This window comes from Apteryx rowi, unplaced genomic scaffold (genome assembly GCF_003343035.1).
Source record: "Apteryx rowi isolate R43461 unplaced genomic scaffold, aptRow1 scaffold_223, whole genome shotgun sequence".
NCBI lineage: Eukaryota > Metazoa > Chordata > Aves > Apterygiformes > Apterygidae > Apteryx > Apteryx rowi.
In genome coordinates this window covers 433862-451828 of record NW_020448564.1, presented here as the reverse complement: position 1 = coordinate 451828, position 17967 = coordinate 433862, and the positions used below count along the sequence as shown (strand labels likewise).

General features: G+C 46.6%; 1 protein-coding gene across 1 annotated transcript in view; it reads right to left on the bottom strand.

The window, feature by feature from the left end:
• Positions 1–17967, bottom strand: part of CACNA1I (calcium voltage-gated channel subunit alpha1 I) — a 167375-nt gene that overhangs the window by 27227 nt on the left and 122181 nt on the right. The window contains exons 9-17 of the mRNA XM_026065047.1: positions 16407–16810; positions 7885–8036; positions 7080–7265; positions 6279–6396; positions 5629–5784; positions 5094–5184; positions 2885–3087; positions 1286–1702; positions 226–326 (exon numbers count right to left, since the gene is read on the bottom strand). Coding sequence (XP_025920832.1) covers positions 226–326; positions 1286–1702; positions 2885–3087; positions 5094–5184; positions 5629–5784; positions 6279–6396; positions 7080–7265; positions 7885–8036; positions 16407–16810 — 1828 coding nt within the window. The remainder of the gene's footprint in view (positions 1–225; positions 327–1285; positions 1703–2884; positions 3088–5093; positions 5185–5628; positions 5785–6278; positions 6397–7079; positions 7266–7884; positions 8037–16406; positions 16811–17967) is intronic.

Genomic DNA, 17967 nt, shown 5'->3' with positions numbered 1-17967 from the left:
GGAAAAAAATCACAATAGCCRTTTAGGATTCTCCTCTTCCCTTTTGTCTTCAGAACCAAGGAAGAGAAATGCTGTTTGGCTGAAGAAGTGGAGATGGAGGAGACAAAATGTATTGCTAACTGATAAGCTTTAAGTTACAACCTAACATCCAGCTTATAGGATGTGGCTGCTGCAACAAAATCTGTCTCATCTTCTCAATCCTCTGCTAGCAAAAACAGCACAAACCTGTTTTGTGGAGAGAAGAGATATATGGACCAGTCCTCTCGTAACTCACACCAGTCTGGCTTGTAGACTTCCATCATCTTCTGGATACGAAAACATAGGCTCTGGAGGGATGCAGCAGAAGTGACTGTCACTGGTTACCTTCCCACTTGCTTGACAACGGCACTCTTCCTTTCTCATCTGATCCTAAAACACCACTACCCGGAGTTCCCCAGACACACCACTTACGCAGGTCTGCCTTTCGTTAGCCCGTGAATGGGGAAACGGACTCAAAGAGCACCAAGCCACTGATAAGCAGCTGCTATACCAGAGTCTGTTTAGCTCTCAGCATCTGATTTCATCCCCAAACCACATAGAAATGAAACTGCTGGTGGCCTTTCTCATGCAGGATGTTGTCCATGATCTCTTCCCAGTGCTGTTGAAATGGCTCTGTTACACTGGTATGGCATTTCCTAGATACCTCAGCTAAACGAGAGGCAGAGATCCCAGACCAGCAGGGCCAGGAGAAGATGGCCTTCTGTTGCCACTTGGGCTCTGAGGTGATTTCATTTCACAGGATGTATTTCTGTTCAAATCTCTACTGACTCTCCTTCCCTTTTTTTCACCCTTTGATCTGCTCACAGTTTGGCATTGTGGTCTCCTAGGCTGGCACAGCAAAACTTACTTGCCTTGTCTCTTGTGCCTGTGCTTCTGCTCTGATCTACCAGCGTTCCCTTGGCAAAGCTCTTGCTTCTCACACAGCCTGACCTTTCCTAACCTGTAAGAATCGCTGGCTGCACTGCTCAGAAATAACAGCCTCTGAACAACCATGCACATGCCTCACACCTGTCTTCCTCCCACCATCCACCAGTATGACTGCCTTACAGAGTGCCCAACAATGTGGTCTAGGCTTGTTTGGGCCTAAAAGGCCCCACCTGCACTAAATATCACCCTCCAGCTGTGCTTAAAGCATCTTTTGCTGGCTCTCCTGTCCATTTGGCAGGGAAACCTAACCTTAAGGATGGGGTTGGGGTTTCCCACAACACTGAGGTGTAACCTCAGATTCCCTGTACCAAATACTCACATAATCTATCTCCTCMTCATCCTCTCCCCGCTCCTTGCGGTTGTTCATCTTTGGGAAGATCTCCTTCGCAATATTGGGCATTTTACCATTACAGTCCTGATGCTCGCTGGCCCCTGATGCTGCTCGTGGCTTACGGGTCACTCTGCAGCCAGATGGGACTGATGCCAACTCCACCAGGTCACAGGAGCCTTTGTTGTCCAGGGAGAGTGTTCGGCGGTGATGAGACACTCTTCTAGTCCCATCTTGCTCCCCATCTGCTGCTCTGTGTCTCTCCTCAGACAGGAGAGATTCGTGCTCGGCAGAGGGAGGTTTGTGTTTCAGGCTGTGTCCCCGAGCCAGGCTGTTCCAGCTGGAGCGGCGACTCCCCCAGGCCCTGCTGCAGCCCCAAGCACCATAGTGGGAACTGCGGGAGCTGGACTGTAAGAGAGCAGGACAGGAACTCAGTGATTCCAGCCACAGGGAGGGTGGATACTGTTGTATTTCAGATCACAGACTTGTCCCTGGGCCCCTAAGCCAGGAGATTGCCTGTTTTGGCCCTCAAGGAAGTTGCGTGGTTGGAATTTAGCAGTCACCCCTGTAAATCTGATAACAGATTGACAACAAGTTAGTAATAGTGTTGGCTGTAATTACTTTACAGCACTATCTATGTGCGAGGCACTTACAGGGAAAGCAAATAATAAAGCCAAAGGCCAGGTGCCTGATGTCGTCACTTACACGAGCACACAGCAGGAATAAAACTTTCCAAAAATCTGATTGGGAGCACTTTGCACTGCCCTGGGGTAAAAGATAACACAAGGTACAGGSAGATGGTTAATCTAAAACAGCATCTTTGAGTACAGTCGTTGTAAAAGGAAGAAATGAGAAAAACAGGCTTGTTGGTTACAGTCTAGTCCCACTGCATCAGCAACTTCTCATGTAGCACATGGCTGTCAGCTCTGGCTATTTCGGAAAAACAGGGGTATGAGCCCTTTCAGCACAACATACCCCCACAAAGTTGTGTGTATGAGTGGGCAGAGAGCCCAGAGGCTGATATAACAAGATGGACGGGTCTGAGGTGTGTTGGCTGAACAGCCTGCAGTGTCTGGGGAAGTGCTAAGGGGCAACAGGTTCTACTAYGGGGAGCTCAAAGTCAAAGTTTCTCTCTTCCTCTGAACAAAAGCTTCCAGAAACCCCATCTGTTATGGGACTTGACAATTCTGGCATCTCCCAGATTATTCTGTGCTCTCAACTCACTCTGAGGATCAGCTGGGAGTAGGGAACCATCGTTTTTTGTCCTGTGCTCTAGGCAAACAGGGAAAGGACAAGAGGACAAGACGTTTCACTCTAAGAGGAAGACTCTGTCTGCTTGCTATCCCCCCTCTCCAACCAGAAAAATATAAAAGAGCTGAATCCTACACTTAGCAGAAYATAGATTGTTAATCTGGAAATATAGATCAATAATCTGGACTGATCTGGCTTCCTAAGGACAGGCTATGCACTTGTGTTAGGAAGCCTGCGGCAGCAATGCAATCTTCCATTGCAGCCCCCGAATGACGGCAGAAAGACAATAGAGTCCTTGGGCTTTGAAAGAACGATACCACTTGCTGTTCATTGACTCACCAAGGACCGCTGGTCATAGGTCATTCTCCCCAGAGACATCACACTACTCTTCCTGGAGCCAACAGCAACACGAATCTGGTCTGGCTGCAGGGAGTTGCACGAGGAGTTGGTGACCCCCCCAGAAGCCACTGGTGGGTTGGAAGAGGGCAAGGATGGGTCCAAGTGTCCATTTGGTGTCACAGGAATTGCACAGAGTTTGAGATCTGGGTGGAAAGATGCAGGGAGAGGAAGAAAGAGAAAGAAGGCTTCTTTCTCATCATCCAGCAACTGTTTCAATGTCTAGGCTGTTGAGCCATATTAAAATCCAACAGTGATTCCTTCTGATTTAAGGCATTGTGGCAAAAGTGGTCTAAACTGTGAAGATTTTGAGGTATTCCCCTCAAACCCCAAAACTGATGGCAACTCCTCTTGGGGCCAGAAGGACAAGCAGAGTGCCAGTCAGACAGACTCATGCTGACAGGCAGAGCAAGAGGCCAAACCCTGGCAGCAAGGGGAGGAGAGCGTGCTTCCGCGTGCCAAGAGTAAGGGGCGGACACCTGCTTCTTCAAGTCTCAACAAACACTGCCGACTGTCAGATAGGTGGTCACTGGCTATTTAAAGCAGTTAGGTTGAGACACTGAGGAAGAGACAAAGATGTGGGGAGACCTGCAGCCATCGATGCTTTAGGCTCACCTTAAAATTCCTGTGATCATATTCTTCATGCCAGTCTGTTCTACTACATTGAGGCACTTAAAATTACTTATTATTGACCTTTAAGATCCAGGACACCTTTGAGATGTGTGTTAGGTGCTGTAGAAGACCATGAGCATTTGTCAATATGGATGAAGAGGATGGGGCACTCTGTTTTAAAGCCTGACAGGACTGGAACAAGCATTTTCGTTTGACCTACTGCATCCTAAAGGTTACATATCCTGCATGGCGAGCCCTGCACTCAGTGTCAGGGCCCTGAGTGCACCAACAGGCTCTGTTACCTATTCCCCATCCTCTCTCCTAGGGGTATGGCTGCCTGCATTCAAGGTCGGCTCTGATACTGTGCAGCCATGTAACTTTGGATCAGACTGCTGTGACAACAGCTAAGTTGTGAGAAAGAGTTATGATAAGCCAGGCCTGGAGCCTCTGCTCCTTGCCTTGGGAGCTGCGTTTAAGCTCAGGCCCATGCTGTTGGTCCTTTTCTGGGCTACGCTTTAAGTATGCTTGTGCCTGGCCTGGTACTTTGCTGATCCTGGCCTTGCCTTGCTGACTGGACTTCTTGGCTTGACCTCAAACCTGCCTTGTCACTATGGACTTGCCTGGCAATCATTGAGCCATTGACTGACCCTGCTACTGTCACTGGATCCGCTCTGCTCACCCTGTGCARGTACTGCACCCTTGTTGGTGCGGTCCCTGCCCTGCCTGCATGGCTGTCACCCTCAGCTCCCATCTCACCTTCCCTTGTGGAGCAGGCCACTCTTGCTGCTCTGTGGCACCAAGTCCTGTTTGAGATATAATACCTTCTGTAGAAAGACTTGAGATCTTCAAGGAAAGACTTCAAGTGGTGGAGAACTTACCCTGCAGTTTGCAGTTGCAGACTGTTCCAACAGTTAATTATCCTTCCTTTAAAATATGTGGCTTTTTTCAGTTTGAATTTGTCTAGCTTCAGCTCCCAACCTTTACAATCTCATTATGCTTTTTTTCTGCTCAATTAAAGAACCATCTACCATCAGAAATCTCTCCTTATGGTCGGCACTTGCAGTGTGTGTGACCAAGTCACTTCTCCAGTTTCTCTAAGGTTCATTAGTCTCTCACTATGAGGCAAGATTTCCAGATTTGTCTGGGTCACTTTTAATTTGTCTGTATTCCCTTTCCAAATGTGGGTGCCAGAATTGGACACAGCATTCCTTAAATGGTGCCTCTGAAGCTGAGCAGAGATAGTATCATTTTCTCATTCCTATTTTCTGTTCTTTAGGTTATTCAAGAATTGCTTCCCTTAGCTACCTCTTTCCTCAGGATGCCAACACAGCTCTGAGTTTCCACAAATGACATCATGAACTGGCATAAAGTTCAAAATGAACATGCACAAATTATAAGAAAACTTGCAAAATGATTTTGCTATGAAAACCGATAGATTCCACTTTGGAAATGGGAATGAATTTTCAGGGGAATCTACATTCACATTTGTCACCAAACAGCTATGGGAGGTGAGCAAATTAAACTGTTTGATCTAATGTACCTGAACCTTCCTGGACATCTTGGAACTGATCAAACTCCTCCATGTTTGATGAACTCTGATCTTCATCTGAGTATGACCGATTGGCATCACCCTGGAACAGACAAATTTAGAAGCTGGGAACTCATGAAAAGAAAAAAAAATTGTTCTTTTCTTTCATTATTGAGGACAACTGTAAAATTCCCCTTGGCATCCAGGCATCAGTAGGACCACTGGGAAAATCCCTCTCTGACCTGGGAGGGCTGAGATACTGTGTTCTTGCTTTTGGAATGGAAGAGGACTCATCCTGGTAGGGTATAGTCTGTTGCAGAGGATGGAAATTGTGAACACTCTTCTCAGTGGGCTTGTTTCTTTCCTTGGAAGGATTATCACTGTCCACTTTTTCAGATTAAGCCCACCCTGAATTTAAGCAGGGAAATGACTGAGATTTGATACTTTGGGAGTTTTCCACTACTGTTGCCCTCGAAGTGTCTCACCTCTCCCCTTCTTAACACCTCTCTTCCTCCTCCCCTTGGAAGAGGCATCTGTGACAACTCACCTCAGCCTGGAACCCCTCCACCAGGATGGCCACCAGCAGATTGAAGAGGACATAATTGCCAAACGTCATGAGAGCCACAAAGTAAAGGGATGCCCATGGTGAGGTGGAGGCCATGCCGTTATAGAGCACGACGTTCCAGTCCTCCTGTGTTAGAATCTGCAACCAGGAACAGAGGCCACATAAACATGAATGAAGAACATGAAGAGGACTCCCAGAAAATGGCAATAAAAGAATAAACATCTGGACCACATCAGGCCTCTTAGCTTCTCCATAACCACCCAGCCACTGCCCAGTGTCACTGTCCATTAGCTGACGTTAGCTGAGCAAGAAGAAACAAGAGCATACATGGGGGCAAGCATGTGCTGGGGTGATGGTATTAAATACGGGTGTTGCCACAACAGAAGTGACCTTTGCAAACTGCACATCTTCCCACTGTCTCCTAGGAAGGAAGGAGTTGCTCTGTCTGAGAGATATCAGTCACTTGGTTACAATACACAATTGTTCTTCCTCCTTCAGCATTACATGCTGGAACCTTTCGTGTAGCCTTTTGTACCATCAGGAGTGAGTGCAATGCTCCACAGTGAGAAAAAGCACCTCCTGATTTTCTTCATTTTGTCCTGGCCCACCTGTAGAGAGSAAAGGAGGCTCACCTGGAACACGGTGACGATGGCCCACAGCAGGGAGTCAAAATTCTTCCGGTCAGGAACTGTATCTCCTGTGTCTGTCCTGAGGCTGAATTTGCATCCAAAAATGTGCATTCCCAGGATGCTTTTGGGACAGAAAGAGGAGACTATGTCCAATTTAAATATCTCTGCCATCACAGTGAGCTTGTTAGAGCAATTCTCTTTTCCCCATGACAAGCTAATGTAGTACCACAGGGGTGAGGGCCAGAACAACATGGCCAGACCACTGGGACCTATCCCTGAAGGAGGAGCTGTGTACTGGAGCACTATAGCTCACCATAAACCTTGCTTYCTGTATGTACTGCCTCAGAGTTCACCCTCTAGCTATTCCCTCCAGCCCGTCCTTCAAATCTGCTCTCTCCATCGTTCTTGTTTATTCCTGTCTTTTTTCTTCATCCCCCCACCCCTGCAACCAGCATATCCACATGGTGCCCTGACAGACTTTCCTGGGTGCTTTCTGCTGCCCTTCTGTCATAGTCAGCATCCAGACTGAACTGTTCCTACAGCCAGTACTGGTTCCAGTGGGGCATCATGTTCACGATGCATGTTTGGTGGCAGTATTTCTTCACTCCCTTCAGGCCAAATCTTCAGCTGCTGAAAGCAATTTAGGGCAGCAGTGGCCTCAGCCTTTATGCACAAATAAAGGTCTCTCAGTGCTGCCTAAACCTAGAGCAATGGGCAAGATGAGTCACGCACTCACACACTGAAGTTGTCAATATGAGCCAGGCAGCGCCTCTCCAAATTACTGTGAGGCAACTGCCTCCTCACCTGAATATAAAGATGAAGAGCATGAGGAGCATGCAGAAGGTGGCTACGTTGTCCATAGTCTTCATCAGCACCACGAGCTGGCGCCGCAGCGCAGGCATGAAACGCACCAGCTTTAGCACCCGCAGGAGGCGGAAAGTCCTCAGCACGGAGAGGCCCCCGTCCGACTGGCCGATGATCTCCCAGATGCTATGGCCCAGAGGGAGGCACAGAAGGTGCAAGGAACAAAGAAAAAGAGAAGTGAATGAATGGGAGAGAGAGGAATAGCAGGTTATCACCACTGCATCGGCAGTGGTTTATATGAGGGTCAGAGAAAGAAATCTGCATGAACAAGGTATAATTGGGTGTGTATACTGAAGGCTTATACTTATGTGTAGAAGGTTGTATTTCTCCCTTCAGAACATAAACATGGCACTACGTGTTGCAGGAATGAGAAAATGATTGCAGCATTGAGTCCCAGCAAGGTAAGTTCCTCTACCAAACTCTAAACCACTATAGTTTTCCTCACTTATGAATTTTGCAAAATAATTCACAGCTAATGTTTTCTGTGGACTTCCAAAGCAGCTGTGATTGCCTCTGTTCTACAGAGGAGGGAACTGAGGGGCAGAAACACTATGTGGCTTGCCCAACATCACCCAGAGTGTTGGAAAAGGATATCTCAGTCTTTCAGTCCTTTTCCTTGTGCATCCGCTCAGCTCCCCTTCTTTTATAGCTGCCAAACCCTTTTGGGAAAAGCACATGAAAATGTCCAAGCTCTGTGGAGCTCTTTTCTATATGTATTTCAGATGACCCGCAAGGCCTTTGTCACCTGATGATGACGATGATACTGTCAAAGATGTTGTAGGGGTTGCGGAGGTAATCAAAGAGCCCAAAAGCAGTAAGTTTCAGGATCATCTCCAGGGCAAACATGCTCGTAAAGACGACATTGCTGATCTCCAAGATGTTGGTCAGTTCCTCTGGCTGGAAAGAAGGCAAATTCAGAGAGTCAGACCTGAAGTTATGGGAAAAAATTGCCACTATTCCCTGGGGACAGGCTCTGTAGGGAATTGTGAGGGACCATGGATGAGATTAGAGTGGAGCTGGRTGGAGCTGTCTTTGCACTGTTATTCCATTCCACATTTACTACCTTCATCATAGATTATGTTCCTAGCGAAATCTGAACTGTACAGTTTTGCTAGAAATGGTCAGGAGCCCCACAGCCATTCAGACAGCCAAGGGTGACCAAGCGTCCCCGATGTCCTACTCTATACTCTTGTCATCTGGCTAGGGGCTGTTTCACTTTGGGCAAATAACTTGAGTATTTTTTGAAGCAAGGAGTGGAGAAAGATCTCTCCCTCCCCCAGCTGAGTCCCCAAACCACAAAAGCAGCTGATCTGTGGTCAGTCACTTTCTGCAAGGCTTTTCTTTGAAGTTTTCACAAATACCTCAGCACAATTTGTTGCTGAAATTTTGAAAATGTTTGAGTGACAAAAAAACAGTACCCCGTCTTCCTCTAAACCTCACTGCACTTCTCTGCCACCCTTTTCCTTCTATTTCTTCCCTTCCTTCCTCATTTCCCTGCTTCTCCCCCGCAAATCCTTGGTATGCATTAGTTTCCTGGTCTTGCTCTGGCAATCTTTTATCATACCTCTGTCCTCACAGTGGTCTCAATAATGACCCAAGGGGATATCCAACTGCATGAATAGCATGTCAGCAAGGAGGGGCATACTGCTAACATGTAGCAGAAAGGGACAGGAAGAGTACTACAGGGGGAAGAAAAGAGAGAAACGGACAACAAGAGAGCAAGAGGAGAAAGGCAGATGCACAGGGCAAAACCCTCCAGAGACCTCACAAGATGACTGTGATGCTAAAAGAATCACAAAGCAACCTGATCCTGCTCAGGCATTTTCCTCTCTTGAATCTTGAACACATCTTCCACTCACTGTGATACAGCCTCCTTCAGCAGAGACTGGTGCGTTTGTGCATGTGAGAGAAAGTGTTTTAATGACTTCATCAGTGGAACAAGTCCGAGCAAATTAAATTACTCCTTCCTTTGTTTTTCTGAATTAATGACTTTTTCTTCACTGTGTGCAGCCTTGGAAACTTCTCTGACAAGGATAGGAAATGGCCCAGACAGTTTGCTCAGGAATGATGAAAGATCCTCTCAGAGGGAGACGGAGGCTGCACTAATGTCCTTGATGAGGGATGCTGGATTCTTGCTGCCCTCTCTGTGAAATGAAGGTGTTCCCTCCCCTGAATTTGGGGTGGACTCCTCTGCATAAAGCACCTCTCCTCCCAGGGACCAGCACTGCACCAGGCCAAACGGCAAGGGCTGAGGACTTTAACGAGGTTGGATGCATGAGTGACAACACACATGCAAGTATGCCCATGCGTACACATACCCAGAGTCACACACAGCCCACAGAGGCTATCACAGCAATGACAAGGTATAAAAAGTTGCTGAAGTGAAAGAACTTCCTCCCTGTACAGAGGGTCACATGCTGGGGCCAGGCTGGAAAACCCATGGCCTTCAGATTGCCTGAGCCTGCTAGACAATTCATGTGGATTCATGTGGCTGCAGTATGCTGCTGGCCATCGCGTTCCCAAATGGCAGCCAGTGCGGGCCTGCCTTGGACGAAGGTGTACAGCCTTCCCAACCAGAGGGACAGGCACTGCAGCTCCAAGGGACTCCTGCCAGGCTCCTCTGGCCCAATTTTCCATATTTACCTTGAGGCAGGTACACCACACCTCAGACAAGGTTTAACCTACTATGCCATTGAACCCCAGCTCCAATTTCTTTCATCCAGCCTTCAGGACAACTCTGACCCAGGCTCCGTGGCAGCAGGTAGGAGCACTATCACTGTCTGGTGATCAATGCCAAATAGCAGGCCAAAGGTCCCCCCTCTTCTTTCACGTGGGTCTGAGCTAGAAAGGCTACTTTTTTAAGCATCACATAAAATGGGTGGGAGCAAGAAAACGGCAACAGCCTGTTGCTAGGGGCAAAAGAAGGCAGACACTTCTGGCACTGCAGAAACAGAAAGGTGAGTCCCTGCAGCTCAGAGCCAATATTTTTTTGCGGTGAACTCAGTACTAGTACCTACTAGGAAAAGAGGTCATGGACTCTCCTTGAGGACTGCAAAATTGCTGTCCTTCTGAAGGGCAGGAAAGGTCCCTTCGTGTTGGCTGTGCCTGTTACTTATTCAGTTGGTAGAAGGGGAAGTGAGGGACGAATGCAGTTCTGGTGTGACCCTTCTGCTGGGGACTTCTTTAACCCCTGTTCCTGGGCTCCCAGGGGCCTGGAGCTGGCTTTTCTCTTCTGAGGTGCACAAATGGACTGGAAACTGCTCCTTGCATCTGTGACTTCCTGTGTGCTTTGCTAATTTCTTGTGCTTCCTGCTGCAGATTTTTTATCAAAATAGTCAGTTTCTTAAAAATCAAACTAAAAAGGGGAGAAGGCTCAATTTCCATCTGTAAATTACATTTGAATAACAAAATGATCCTGAAAATGGTGAGGGGGGAGAGGAGAGAAGATAAGAGTGAAGAGAGGGAAAGAACGAGCTAGTGCACACAGAGAGGGAGAGATGAAGATCACTTCACAGAGAGCCAGGCAGTAATGCACTGGCTGGGAACATGAGGCCCATATGCTAAACAGAGATGCCAATTTCAGCCTGGATCAAATGATTGTGCCAGAGAGAATGAGGTATGTAAAAAAGCAACAGGCTATGATGGTAGATTATCCTCTCTGCTGTCCATGCGTTCACTCTTGTGCTGTCGTAGGGAGCAACTGATGTTTGAAAAGCCATGCTTGCATCTCACTTACGGAAAAGGTCACCTGTTCCCCCGTCTCTCCTTCCCTTCCCAACATCTGTTTCTCTAGTCAAGCCTGCACCTGTTAATCTTTTTCTAATGGGCCATCAGTCAGACCCAGCAAAGCATCCTTTCTAGAGAGAGGGTCAGGAAGGACTGGGCAGGGAAAGAAAAAAGAGACAGACAGATAAAGGCAGGGAAAGAAAAATTAAAGTCAATGTGGAAAAAAATAGTAAAATGAGCTCAATGACACCCGAAAGAAGTAGAGGAGGAGAGATTTAAAGGAAATGGTGCAGAAGAGAAGAACAGGGTGGGGAAGGAAGAGCAAAAGGAATGAAGTTAAAGAAAAGAAAAAGAAAGAAGAGCCAGCTGGAGAGGCCCAAGGCAACACACTCACAGACTAAAGGCAGATCCTGCATTGCAGCCATTTCTGGAGATACAGATAATTAGGCACAGTGAAAAGAACCACTAGCTGAGAGCTGGGGTCTGCTGTTGGCAGGGTAGGGGCATGAGGGGCTGTGTCCTGTGTGGGGATGCCCTCATGTCCCATGTTGCCAGCATGGCCGTGGGTGACAGCAGACTGGGCTGGCACATAGCCCACGGGGGGACTGTCTCTCTGGCTAGGGAAGTGTAAATTTGATGGTGGAGAAAGCTAAAAGGGAATGAGTGGGTCTCTCCTTTTATTCGCACAGACACACAAAAGCCCCAACACAGCGTATGTGTTACTGTCCAGCTGCGAGAGCTGTCCAGGCTCCCATAGATAGTGGCTAGACACAGGCTGTCAAAACGGTTAGCAGTGGTTTCTCCTCCCGGGCTACCTGGGTTTGTCTTGAAACTGTAGAATTGAAATGTCCACAAGGAAAGGTCTGAACTTGAGGCTGTTTTGGTCCAATCAAAAGCGGGGAACACTAGAAGTCTCCCCCCAAAAAAAGTCTGTTTATATTGCCAAGCCAGGACAGCCTGTTTTACCCATCAGACTAGGAGAGAACTTGAACAAAACTACTGGAGTTGAATATTGGGGTAAGGAGTGTGGTTTGAAAGGCAGAGGGATCTCAACAGGGAAAGCATGCCCTGAGCTAGTATTTTAACTGAACTGAGTCACCTACTCTGAATATGAACCCATGAAACTAGCTAATTCAGATCCCCATGGCACTAAGGCCTTCTTCCCTACCAGTGTTGATCAAATAAATAGTGAGTGAAATGTATGATCCAAGTCTACTTTAGGGCCTGCTGTTTTATATGGCACTCCTGCTCAGTGATCAGGAAGCTAGAACTGGGGCAAAAGAGGACAGCTGCTCAGACTTTTATCTCCTTTTCAGTTTCTTACTAGTTAACATTGGAGTTCTTAGATCAGATCAGACCCAAAACCTAATTAGCCCATTATCTGACAGGAACCAGCAACACATGCACTATAGGAAAGGTTAAGAATGGGTAGACCACCATGAAGCCCGTACAGGAGGAGTTTTTCCTAACCAGGAGTAAATTGGCAACTGTCTAGAAACTGAAGAGTAATTGATGTGATCTCTGTAGACCAGTCCTACCGAACTGTACCTGCACATCACTGTCTTTGAGAACACAAGAAATATTCCATAAAGAGGTCTCTCCAGTCTCTCCATTTTTATATACCATTTCAAAGTCACTTGACAATAATCAGAAGAGTCACAGAAATCAGCCATGGAAAATACCAGCTAGCTCATGCTTCCTCCATTCACCACCCCACAATCAATACAGGATTTTGTGATGTTTTGGTTACACACTAGTTTTACAAGACTTAAGCAATGTTATTTAATCCACCACCCTGGAGAGACTGTTCCATCATTTACTCAATGTCAGTGTGATGAGCTGGCTTGGACATTTGCTGAATGTTTCTGACAAGCAGCAAATAGTAAAAAGAGAAGCAGTGACTGTAAAATATGAATTGGTGGATCCACTAAATGCTGGAATAAAGGGAAACCACACAGGCTAAAAGGATATGAAGATACTGTGGGGCTGGTTCTAGTGGGATCCAGTAGACTCTCTAGTTAGGAAGCAAGTGATCTTCTCCTGATCTGCACAAGACAAATGTCATAAAGTATTGCTTTACTACAAGAAGGGATAGTGGAGAAGGGAAACCGAGCTACTGAGCAGTTGTCCCATTGCCTGTTAGTAGCAAAGAAGCTTGAGCCTAACAGGACATTCAGGAAATACATGAGAAAAGCAGCATGGGGCATCATCTGGGCCCAGTGATTTGCTCTCATGCTGAATAAGGTAGAAAAGTGAGAAGCACCAGATCCTCTGTGAACATTAAGAAAAACTGAAGATCCTTATGGACAGCCACAAGCATTAAATATCCTGATTTTCTACATGGGATTTTAAAAATAAGATACTTCTAAGTAGAAGGAGATCCAAAGGACTGGGAGAACTACTTCAAGCAGGACATAGCTTGAAATGATGGTTTTTGGCTTGTGCAATGTCACAGCAGTATTTGAAGGCCTAATAGGGAGGGCATTACATGGTATAATGCACACTGACAGGTTTGAATAAACTTGATATATTTATAAGCGATAACTTTTGATAAGCTTAAGGATTAAAGATGACTCACAGCACTGCAGTTTGTCCCCAAATGAGTTGATTTCTCTCACAAGAGATGTATAAGGAGAAGGGAAGCAGTCTTGGCCATACAAACAGGAGAGGGTAAGGGACCTGATAGACGAGCAAAGCAAAGACAAATTCCAAGGTGATTTGGATGCAAGAGAAGTGGTTTGGGTTGCTGAGGTTAAGTTTCCTGGTAGAAAAAACATCACGAATATTAAATCTTAGCTGTATGAACAGATATTTGTTAATTTATATTTTCCTTTTTGCTAGTGCTGGGTTCTTTACCCAAAGCTGAGGACTGTTATTGTGGGTTGGGTATAATCCAGAACTGCCAAGGCTCTGGATTTGAAGGTGAGACTTGCACTTTGGCTTCAGCTTCAAGCTTCCCATCCTTCTGAGCCTGAACCTGGTGCCTAGCTCCTGCAGTTTCTCCCATGACACAACCTGATGGCTGGCAGGTGCTTTGGTCTGTGGGCCAGCTCATCTGGGTATAGTCTGTGAGCAAATGGTGCAGTACGGAGCTGAAGGACATGCTGTGAGCAGCTCCCAGAACCGGCACGCTCTCTAACCGCAGTACCTTGGCACATCCTCATGCCCAGCCAGATACGTCCTTCAGTGAGTGACTGGGGAGCTCTCATGCATCAGAGGATAAAAGCTTGAGGGGTCTCTATAATTGTCCACTCTCAGCTTGGAGAGATTCATCTCCTTCAGATGATGAAGTAGCTGAAGCAACAGTAGCTACCTCAGTCGTAGGATGGTGTCACCATCCAAATCATAGATCTATGTGGCCGGCGGGTTTTGCTGGCTATTGTTTTGTGAAAGTTTGTGTTTCTGGGAGGAAAAACAACAGGAAAAGAAGAGAAAGGAAGGGAGAAGGAGGCAAGGAAGCATCAGACTTAAATGTAATAATATTATGGCTTGAGAAAAAACAAAAGAGAGCAAAAGGAAGTGTACATGCCTATGTACTTTTGAGTAAACTGCTGACTGTAAAGGACTTGGAATTCATAGTATGGTCTGAATTTCTTTTTGTTTAAATCTCCCTGTGCCACAGAAACAGGACTGAGTATACACATTGTAAATAAACAGGCTACACCACATTTTTCAGGTATGATCAATTCAATCAACATTTCTTTCTAGTGGAAACAGCCCACAGGGCCAGGGCTTTTGCTAGTTGTCTATGGAYAAAAAGTGATAGCATAACTTTAAGGATGTTTCATTAATAACCTGCTACTAGAAACCCTGAGGCTGCAAGCAGATCCGACTCTGCTGAGGGCTGTACAAACACAGCACAGGTAGTCCAGAACAGCTTAAATTTGCACTTACAATAGTCAGAACATGAGAGTGAATTCTCTACCTCCAGCTCAAATATTCTTTTGCTAACCTCCTAATTCACACTGTCTCCAATAAACCAAAATGAACAATGCCTCTCCCTGCTTGGTGCTCACATCTTTAAAATACTGGTGGGCAGTTTTCATGTTGTCCTGGGCTTCAGCCCTTAGTCATCTCTCTGTTACGTGATAAATACATAACTCTTTTTCATCTATTTTCATGAGTCAACCCCTCTAGCCTCTTCTTCATTCTCCTCTCCTCGGAGCTCCTGCCAGTATTTTTCTGGTACTGCAGTATATGGAGCAATTTTGCATTCTGTGATCAAATTAAGGTTTCCCATCCTTGTATCAGAAACTGGCTGGGCTTTGAAAAATGGTCTAGTGCTTGGTGTGTGGGGGGGATCCAGACATCTGGGGCTTCAAATATTGGCTCTGCCTCTGTGTTGCCTCGAACAGGGAACTTAAGCAGCTCTGGGTCTCAAGATATCTCCATCGTGTTATAGCACAAGACAAGTGTGAATGTCTGCTTAAACCAGACTCATTCACTGCCTCTATTTGATACCCAAGACTGTGTTCAGGCCTAGACTTAGCTTCAGCTCCAAAGCTCCCTGATGCAGTCAGCATCTCAGTAGCAGACCAGTCTCATTTCTGTGATCTGGGCAGAGCAGGATACATGGGGTGAATCAAGGTCACATTCAGATTGGCAGCACAGATTTGAAGCGTGGATGTACAACACGGACACTTTTACCCCAAAGTGAAACAGAGCTGCCAGCCAGCAATGTGGATGCAAGGTCAGGGGCTCAGCATGCTTAACAGCCTCTCAGGCTTGCTCTTCACATTGCAGAGTAGACATAGCCTCCATGGACCAGCTGTAAAATGAAGGCACAAAATCCTTCTCCATCTCACAAGTCTGTCATCAGGATAAAATGCACTGCTGACTCAGAGTTGCTGGGGACTTTGGAAAAGAAGTTAAACCTGTGCCCAGACCTGCTGTCTATGTCTTGACCTATCTATCACTGGCTGCCAGGGCACAGGAAAGGCTCAAGCCATCTGAGCCCCCTGAAATGACTGAATATGAGAGGTGGTGCTTTTCTTAGCCTTCTTGTACAGATAGACTGTGCTCAGGCATCTCTTAATTAAGTTGGAAAGGCTAGCAAGCTGATGGACTTGAATTGAGATGCTGGTGAAGTGTCTGTGGCATCCCCAGAGGGAACATTAAATTAACCAGATAGACTAAGGATTCAGTAAGCTAATGAAGAGAGAAATGGGAGAGAGAGAGATGTGGAAGATGGAAGAGATGAGGGTGAAGGAAGACAGAAGCGGATGGAGAGAGGAGACAGAAAGAAAAATACAGGAATAAAAGTGAGAAGGGAGGAGGAAAAGAGAGGGATTAAAAGAAGGTTAGAAGAAAATACATGGAGACAGTGGAAGTGATTAAGTGCAGGGATAAGGAAGATAAGACTCTGCAAGATCCTGACACTATCTCAAAAGCCATGCTGGGACCATCTGTGCCATGACCCAGGGTCCAAATTGTTCAATCTCTGCCTCCACTGAGTTGCATCAGCTGCTTACGGAGGCCACAACAACCCAGAGCATGATTCACCAGTCACCACTGCCCACCCTGCTCCCCACAATGCATTACCTGCTCATGGTGCTCGATGCCCATGCTGATAGTGTTCACTAGGATTGCGATCATGATCCCACGGTTGAAGTACTTGCTGTCCACAATCCCTCGAAGCTTGACCCTCACTTCCCGCCACATGTCACTACAGAGTTTCAGCCGTCCACCTTCTTCCACCTCTTCCTCCTCCTTCTCCAGGTCCGAGGCACCCTGGTCCCCCCTGCTACCATCTCCCTCCTCTTCACTGGCTCCTCCATCCTCCTGGTCTGAGTCAGTGCTGTCCAGGACAGACAGCCTTTGGGATGCTTCATGCTCTTCCCTATGGCATCGGGAGCAGTTGGTGGGATCGGAGGTTGCTGTCAAGGCAATGGGCTGGACTAGGCCCTGAGGAGTGCAGTCAAGAGAGTTGTGTTGCTGGCAAAGCCCTGGGAAGAAAAATGATCCTGCTTAAAGGACAAGGCTTTGTTTCCCCCCCAAAATGTATCCAAACTGGGCACCTGTTTGGCTTTGGGGTAACTGGGCTTTTTAGCTGTGAGAATGATTAAACACTGGCATATCATCTCAAAGGCGGTGATAAAGTCATTTGATTGGTTTACTGACTGTGTCATCAAAAGGTATGGTATTGTTCAGGTGCCCATAATTAGGCTCAGTGGGGGTTCATGTCAATCAGAGAAAGAACTATTTTGTCCGATGCAGGAATCACAGCTTGAGAGTCAGTGGCTTGTGTTAAGCAAGGACTGAGAGAAAAATGATCATGAGGGCTGCTTTTGGCCTAAACAGCTACAAGTGCTTTCTGAGAATCCAGATGCTGAGCTGAACTCTCTAAATTAGGGAAACTACACTAGCAAAGTATCTCAAGAAGATAGAAAAGCAAGTGCACGACTGGTACCTTTTAATAGTCTGTACACTCTGAATCAGATCTGCTGACTTCACTGAGAAAACTAAGTTTGTGTTCCTCAGTCCTTCAGTTGGGTCTGGCAGATCAACTGGACACTGGGGGAATGAATCAGCTCATTCTGTAACACAGTGCATGAGGGCTGGAGAAACTTTCCTCCCAGCAAGTAAAGAGACTGAAAGACTGAGTATGCAAGACCAGCTGAAGGAAAATCCATATTTTCACTTTTTAACTGGGAGTATTTCTTATGAAAGTCATCAAGAGGCAGTTAATGCTAACTCTATAAAACCATTTTTACAGTCACTTTTCAGGCCAGGAATCCAATTTAAATGGTATTTCGTGCCTAATTTTACAGAAGATGTGCTCCCATCAAGAGCAGTTGTCTCCATTGCTCTTGCACATCAAAACTGACTTCTTCAGTATCCCTCTTCTTCCTTGCTTAGGAGACACCCTATTGCACTTCTACTCACCTGCCTCCATCCTGAGATCCCATAGCACTTCAGTTTGGGAGGGGAGCTCAGGGGGACCTGCTGCATCACCCAGTCCCTTCCCTAATACCACTCCATCATATCCCACTAACATTTCTTTGTCCCAAACTGCTATCATCTCCCTGCTATTCCAGACCTGGAGCCCTTTTCAAGCCTCAGTCAGTGCATTTAATGTTGTTCCACTATTGTTTTGGGGTTT